An 8004-nucleotide genomic window follows, 5' to 3' on the forward strand; every position below is an offset into this window, starting at 1 on the left:
GATAAAAAGGAGGATGGTGAATCAAGTGGTAATCAAACAGCAGGAGGGGGAGGCGGAGGGGGGTGGGGAAGTGATAAAAAGGAGGATGGTCAAACAGCAGGAGGGGGATGGGGAAGTTCAAAGGCCTCGGATGAAGGTGGTGATGGTGGGTGGGGTGGATCCAAAGGAGGCGGCAGTTGGGGCGGTGGTGGTGATCAAGGTAAGCTTTTCATCGTAGGTTAGTTTTTATTTAGTAGAATGAACCTGAAACACTAATAATATATCTTTTATGGTGCAGGTGCAGGTGCAGGTGCAGGTAAAAAGGAGGGTGGTTGGGGATCTTGAAAGGAGGAAACTGGTGATACTAAGATCAAGTAAGAGGTGAGTTGTATGAATGATGTTTTGAGTTGGAAATTTACATCTTAATAGTCTCATTACTAATGATGCTTCTTTTTACCTTATTTTTATTTGTGATGCATTTGCAGTTGCAGCCTCAAAATTCTAATGAAGACTTTTTTTTTTATTGTTATTAATGAATTCTGAAGTGTTTTAAGATATTGAGACCTCTCTTTTGTTTGTGCAAAGATGGATTGCATTTGTTTTTAAGAATATTGTATGAATCATGCTTTTATGGATTCTCATAACCCAACGACACCCCTCTGCAGTTGTTGCCTTTTAATCTTGTATTATTTTAGGCTTTCTTTTCTACAGATTTCAGGAACTCATGGAAGGTGTCAAATCCTTCACCTTCTATTTTGATCATTTCTCTATGAATTTTACTTAATCTAAGGGGTGTACGTGGGTCAACTAATTATGTCGGTTTGTAAAAATTTCAACCCAAGTATATACCAACTTAACCCTTGTGAGTTAAGGAGGAGGGTAGGGTTGGGTTGGTGGGTTAGTAATATAAATTTAGCGCATGAAATACAAGAGTTAAGTTTAGAGGATCAAATTATAAACTGTTCTATCTAAAAGGGTTATAATATGTTTTGTAAAAAGTGTTTTAACAAGTTTTTTAGGACGTTCTTTAATTGAAGTGTCGTATTTGTTATTTTTTTACAGAATAATTTTGGGAAGCATCATGAAAACTCATTTATTTATAGAACGTGTTCATGACAAGTTTTTCAAATAGTGACGCATAAATAATGTGATACTATTTTAAAAATGTCCTAGAAATTTGTTAAAGACACTCAAAAACGTCTTAAAAGCATGTTGTTACATTTTTAAATATGAAACTTTTATGTTTCATATCGTCCTGTAAACCTAATGTTGTCGTGAAATGTTACAACTATTAGGATTTTCTTTCTACTAAATTACAACATCAAATTAGGGAGTGTTTGGATTGATAGATTTGTCAACCGAATATTTATCAACATAATCTATCAATATAATTCATGTTTTTCGCCATATCGATTTATTGTTGCAGCAAAACAACATCAATAATTTTATTCTATTAGATTAATTGTTATCTTTCTTTGATGATGAGATTTGGTAAACTGTAGAAAAATATAAGGATGAACTCAACAAATATTTATAATAAAAATTAGTATATATATACACACACATAGAGAATATAATATATAATATTATAACTATTTAAATGAGTTTTAATGCAATTTTCCTTAAAACTATTTAAATGAATTTTATTTTCCGGAATAAAACAAGGGTTTTGGATATAAAAATGCAACAACGACCACCCACGTAAAACAGTATCCTTTCAATTTGGTACCACAAAGATGCACCTAAAACAGTATCCTATGTTCCACATTATTATTACTTTTCAATAAATCCCAAAATCTTAATGCAACAAAATTATCTTCTTATTTAGTAAGAAACGATGACACCCCCCGACTCGACTTGCATTGATCTCGTGTTTACGGTCTTGGTACATTTCCACGGCCTCCTAAATTTGTGACGCCAATACGAGTCCTAGAATTAAAGATCCTAAACCCTTTTCCAAGAACTTCGTAACCAACGATCCGTTTGGTTTGCAGGACTTTGATAGGATTCAAAATTGTATTTTATTCCATTCAATATACAAACGACATCGTTTAAACAGAAAAAGAAAAATCACATGTTAATTTGTATATTTATGATGAAAATAAACCAATAGTCCCACCCCTACCCTAACCCTATCCTACTTTTGAATGAAAAAAGCTTGTAAACAAATGAATGACAAAAAAAATGGGACCAAAATGATGAACCTCTTTTTCACCATCCTTTCTTTTTTTTTCCTTTTTTCTTACCTTTTTCACAATTAAATTCTTCAAATTAATCACTATAATAATAATAATAATAATGGAAATAAACCACCACCATTATTTGTGGTGCTAATAATGTATAAAACTAAAACAACAAAAATGACGATCGTCGAAGGCGGTGATGTTGCCACCGAGCCCCCGCCAAATATCATCCCAAAGTAATCGCCATCATCACCACCACCACCGCCTCTTCCGGTGTTCCCGCTTGCGCTATCTCCGGTAACCGTCCCATCGCTGAATGACTCGCTCCCGTCATCATCCCTACACAAATACTAACATCAGCCGAACCGCCCATATGACCATGACCGGAAAGAGCAATGCTTTGTATATTATGCTTTGCAAGTCCAACAAACTGGCTAAAAAGTATGCATTCATGAAAAGATGATTCTTTAGCTTTTTGACATATATCCTAACATGCAAACATGGTTTACTGGGGTATTAGAAATAAAGGGTAAAAAGGTCACTTGCAAAGTGAATCTAGGGGTTATTGTGGAAATCAATGATGATCACTCAATGATATAGCAAGACTCAAATGGACATTACCATTATTACATGCTTTCTATTTATATATCCAAAAGGGGAAACCACTCCAATTCAAAGCTTTGATAAGTTCACCATTCTAAAAAATACAAAATACTTAAATGCCCAAAACACCCTCCATGACCATGACAATCAATCACATGTTCGTATATTCGAATTGAAATACGACTTAAAACACTTTTTATGTTTTGAAAAAGATATTTTATTGAAATGAAACTTTAAGATACAAACAAAGTGCAAGCAGTCAATATCCAATACAACTAATCTTCAAAAATAAAAAGGAATAAATGAAGTGGGGCCATGTCATTGGTACCAAAAAGTCAGAAATTCCAGCTTGCTTCTAATATTTTCTGTCAACCCCTGTCAGAATTGATTTTGACATTTTTCACCCACGAAAACGAAATCCATGACATTTTGACCACGCCAACTACCCTTTCCCCCACGTGAACCAAACAAAACCAGTATATCCCCCTTCGTTTTTTACTATACAAGAAGACAGTAATACCCTTTTCATAAGGGTCTCTTGTTCAGTAAGCGTTAACCGACTAAGATTGTCGGTGCTTGTTTTGCGCAGATAAGCAGTTGATAAACGGCCCCCTAATCAAATATCAAATAAAGAGATAGGAGTGTCCTTTTCCTAATTGTGAGCTAATATGATATTCTGGGATGGATATATAAAAACCCATTTTGCTAAATTTCAATTGGATGCCAGTGGGGGAGGGGGAGGGGGACTTTTGGGCCTTAAAATAGTGTTTAGTGCCATAACCTGGATTAGAAGAAGACCATAGGGTCCTACCACATCCTGCTGTAAGGACTTGTACATGGTGCATTACTAGTTGTGCATTAATATCAAAATACAACTCATGACCGTTGGCATTTTTGATTCCCCCGCAGGATCACGTGCACCGATGTAAAGCGCTGTGGTGTTGCATCATAGTGTCTTGTAGTTTTACTTCTTCCACTCCCTATTTTTACTATTTCCATCTCATCATCGACATTATTATCATGTTTAGTGAATCTCAAAAGACTAAATATACAAAATGCAAACACGTTTTAAAGTAAAATGGAGTGGAAATAGCAGTAAAGGGTAAGAAAGACAATTCAGGCAACAAATCTGCAAGTTGGGTGGTAAAGGCCAAGAAACATTTGGATGTGAAATTTACTATGCGATGCTAGTTGTAAAGCAAAGAGTATGGTGGGATCAAATATGCATACCTGGGCCCCCCAAAGACGCCGGCGTTCATCGTCAGTTGCGTGACGAGGGCGGCCGACTTTGGCTCGTAGCTGGCCGCGTTCGCATACGTGGTGCTCATGCCCTCACCCGAGGGCACAAAAAATGCACCATTTACCATTATATCACCATCCGTCCTCCAGTTCCATCCCGCCCAGTTCCCCTCATCCGTGTCCACTCGCTTCGTCACCTATCCACGGATACACAACTTAGAATTTCGAAAGTACCACGTTTAAATCGATAAAAGCGTAACGGTTTGACCTCAGGATATCCAAAAATAGACATCCAAGGTTATGCAAAATTCTAAAAGCTAATGATAAGGTATAGAGGTTGTTTCCATGAAAACCCTGATCATGGAAAATTACCTCTTTGGCGTCGGCCTCTGGCGGCGCAATGTAGCGGTTGCCCTGACTATTGATGGTCGGGTTGGCGCTGCCGCCGATGGCGTACATCTTCCATTCAGTGAAATCGTTGTTGACCACATGGAAATAGCCATGTCTACACCTTGGCATTCTCTGTATCAAACCTCTCCCAAAATGATTAAATGCAAATGTAACCTGCATAAATTGAAAAACACAAATCAGCAGCAACAACATATCAGAAATGTACAAGTCATTAATGCACAAAAGTGTCTTTACCTGCATCCCTTTGTCAGGCATGTAACCATCGTCATGCCCCATAAGCATAACTTCATTATGATGAGTGAAGTAGCTGTTTGAAATGGTAATGGCGGTGGACCCCAATACAGCGTCAATTAAGCCATCGGTACAGTGTGAAAGAGAGCAATGATCGATCCATAGGTTTCTTGATCCGGCGATGGATATTCCGTCACCGTCCGATTTGCCCCTAAATCCAACATGGGTCGGACTTGATCGGATGTTGGTGTTTCCCGATGGCTTACAGTCGTAGACGCGTATATTGTGGATGATGACGTTGCTGACGTACTGGAGGGTAATACATCCGCCGCCGGTGATTGCCACGTTGGCACCACGGCCGTCGATGGTTTTGTAGCTGTTGACGATGAGTTCGTGTTTGAGCTTGATGACCATGTTGGATGAGAAGATGATCCAGAGGGGTTCGGTTTGTAAGACGCCGTAGCGGAGGGTGCCCGGAGTTGGGCTGACGACGTCGTGGTCGGAGGAGTCGGTGACAACGTAGATCTGGCCGCCTTTGCCGCCTAATGCTGCTTTTCCGAACCCAATGGCGCAGTCAGCGAGACGCTGGCGTTTGTTCGCCCAGTTTGGGTCGCAACGCCAGCAATCGTCGATTGGATTTCCGGTGAGACATCCGCCGCCGGTATCCAGCATATCTCTTCTGTAAATCGACACATTTAGTCTCCTGCATGTCAAAGAAAAGGGAAATCAGTCAAAATATTCCAAAAATGAAGCGAAGTTAGAGGGAATGGTGTCAAAATCAGCAAAATAACACTTTTCTCAGACTCCTTCCGGTGATTTTAGTCGGAATTTCTGAGAAAATGAAGACACCCAGAAGGTAGAATGTGGCAATGAGCAAAACCCATATCAGAACTGCTCTAATTTGTTTCTTGAAACCCACCCATACCACTGAAAACCTGACCTTTTGTAGTCATTTCTCTTGAAATCTATGTTAAAAGAATGACACCCAACTGGGAAAACATAGTAATGAGCAAAACCCAGATGAAATTTCACCCAATTTCCCTAATTAATCCCCAAAAAGAACAAGATTCTTATGTAGAAGAAGGGGATACCAAAATGGAGGTATGCCAGTGTACAAAAAATACCTTACCTTTGTACTTCTTGAACCACATCTTCTGGATTAGGGTGTTGATGAGGTAGTGTGAGGTTAAAAGTAGCTCTAATGACAGAGAAGAGAGATGTTAAGAGGCAAAACAAGAGAATGTAGGTATTAGAAGAGTGCGTATGATGCATCTTTTCTTCTGATTTTGAAGGATAAATGCAATAAATGGAAGGGGGTTTTAATGGCTTTGTAAGGGAAGCTCAAACAGAACAGTTGGCTTCAACATGAACGGCCTCAGGCTCAAAGGGAGGGAGGAAGGAGCAGATCATGGGAAATAACGTTGATATAGGTAAAAAAAAAAAAAAAAAAAAAAAAAATTTTTTGTTTGGAATGATTAAGTCCTTGAATTTTTTTTTGAAACAAATAAGTCCTTGAACTTTCTAAAACATGTTAAATAAGTCCTTGGACAATTTTTTGACACAAATAAGTCCTTGGACATTCTAAAATATRTTAAATAAGTCCTTAGACATTCCAAAAAATGTTAAATAAGTCCTTGGATAATTTTTGGAACAAATAAGTCCTTGAACAATCCAAAACATGTTAAATAACTTCTTGAACTTTTATAAAACGTGTTGTATACATTCTTATGACTTGTACAACTAGTTAAAATGGTAATTATTTTTTTGTAAATGTAAGTACTTTTTTGTTATATTTGTTTAATTTTAYAGATCTAAATACTTTTTGGTTGAAAAAATATTTAGGGGCTTAATCGTTCAAAATATGAATGTTCATTGGGTTTTTTTTCGGGATTTTTTTCACTATTTTACCACTTTATTTTTTTCAAAAAGTTATTTAACATGTTTTGGATTGTTCAAGGACTTATTTGTTCCAAAAATTGTCCAAGGACTTATTTAACATTTTTTGGAATGTCCAAGGACTTATTTGTTCCAAAAATTGTCCAATGACTTATTTAACATATTTTGGTATGTTCAAGGACTTATTTAACATGTTTTGGAAAGTCCAAGGACTTATTTGTTCCAAAAAAAAGTTCAAGAACTTAATCATTCCAAACAAGAAAGTTCATTGGTTTTTATTGTACTTTTCCAAAAAAAAATAATAGACACTTGGGTGGGGCGTGGGGGGTGGGGTGGAGGAGGGGTCATGCCAATTCTCTTGGCAATTAAAGGGTGTTTATCCAAACCTAGTTGGTCGCTTATCGTCAATTTTATAATGTATTTTTAAGCTTATAATTATTTGATTGTAGAATGAAATACGATAGATACAAATTATATAACTCACACCTCATCGCACCGCATTTTGTGGTACGGTTTGGTGTAGTTTAAAGTTTACACGGTATAATTTATAGTTTGAGAAATGTGATTTACGGTTTGATCTCAACCGACATCGAACCACGCCGCGAGCATCCCTAATGGCGATCCATTAGTAAAATTCTAAAATAAATGCAATTAGCAAACAAAATGAGGTGTTTAAACAAATAGGTTTATGGGTAAATGGGAAGTCTTATTGTTTGTTTTGAGGTAGTTTTCCTGCTTTTCATGTTTTTTTTCCCCCATATGAGTGAATAAGTAATGGGGGCCACCAAGAAAAGAGGTGAGGTGGGTTTAAATACCTAGATTCTTTAAGGGGGTGTTTGGACCTATTTTAATTTAGAGTAAAGTATAGTTTTTGTCCCTGTGGTTTGTACGAATTTACGAAAGTGGTCTTTCTTTTATAAAAAGTATAAGAATAGTAGTTACGGTATGCATTTGACTTTAAAAGTTAATCGTTATCCTTGACTATCATTTCAAATGCGGTGAAATCCCTAACATGCCCTCATATAGGGGGCATTTTTAGTGTTTTTATGTAATTTTGCTAGTGTAGGGATGGAGAGGAGGGAAGGAGAGAAACATGGGGGGATATGAGGGAAAATGGGGAATTGGGGTGGCAATGGAGTGTGTGATGAAGATTAACAACAATGGAGGGACAGGGTGCTTCTCGGTGGTTGCCCCTACGATGGAGTATTAGTTACAGCTGCTACAGTGCTACTTGGCGGTAAATGACGACAGATGAAGAACAGATGGTGGTGAATAACATATTTGTGGAGGGTAATGTAAATAAAAGACGAAAAGGCCCCTTACATGGAAGACACATGAAGGCGTTAGCAACATATGAAGTAATAAAGGCGGAACTACGGGCTTGTTTCAAAGCAAAATGCATATTACAAATATTTTTTTGCAGAATAGACCGATTTTACAATATTTTACTAACCATAGGGAC

The 8004-nt window shown here is 37.4% G+C and overlaps 2 protein-coding genes and 1 long non-coding RNA gene across 3 annotated transcripts in view; 2 read left to right on the forward strand and 1 right to left on the reverse strand.

Moving 5' to 3' along the window:
• LOC112526311 (protein RNA-directed DNA methylation 3) overlaps positions 1-20 on the forward strand; it is a 7998-nt gene extending 7978 nt beyond the window's left edge. The window contains exon 21 of the mRNA XM_025136569.1: positions 10-20. Within this exon, the coding sequence (XP_024992337.1) occupies positions 10-20 (11 nt within the window). The remainder of the gene's footprint in view (positions 1-9) is intronic.
• Positions 21-125: 105 nt separating this feature from the next.
• LOC112515210 lies at positions 126-643 on the forward strand. Its single transcript, XR_003069526.1, has 3 exons — positions 126-199; positions 290-360; positions 465-643. It is a non-coding gene; the product is annotated as an uncharacterized LOC112515210 (long non-coding RNA).
• A 1604-nt stretch (positions 644-2247) lies between these two features.
• LOC112513018 (probable pectate lyase 5) lies at positions 2248-5918 on the reverse strand. Its single transcript, XM_025119144.1, has 5 exons — positions 5776-5918; positions 4650-5349; positions 4377-4568; positions 3996-4201; positions 2248-2501 (listed from the first exon to the last, which is right to left on the reverse strand). Exons 1-5 carry the CDS (start codon positions 5916-5918, stop codon positions 2258-2260), a joined length of 1485 nt encoding a protein of 494 aa, XP_024974912.1. The 3' UTR covers positions 2248-2257.
• Between the last annotated feature and the right edge of the window lie 2086 nt (positions 5919-8004).

This window comes from Cynara cardunculus (genome assembly GCF_001531365.2).
Source record: "Cynara cardunculus var. scolymus isolate 2C chromosome LG 1, CcrdV1, whole genome shotgun sequence".
In the NCBI taxonomy this organism is placed as follows: domain Eukaryota; kingdom Viridiplantae; phylum Streptophyta; class Magnoliopsida; order Asterales; family Asteraceae; genus Cynara; species Cynara cardunculus.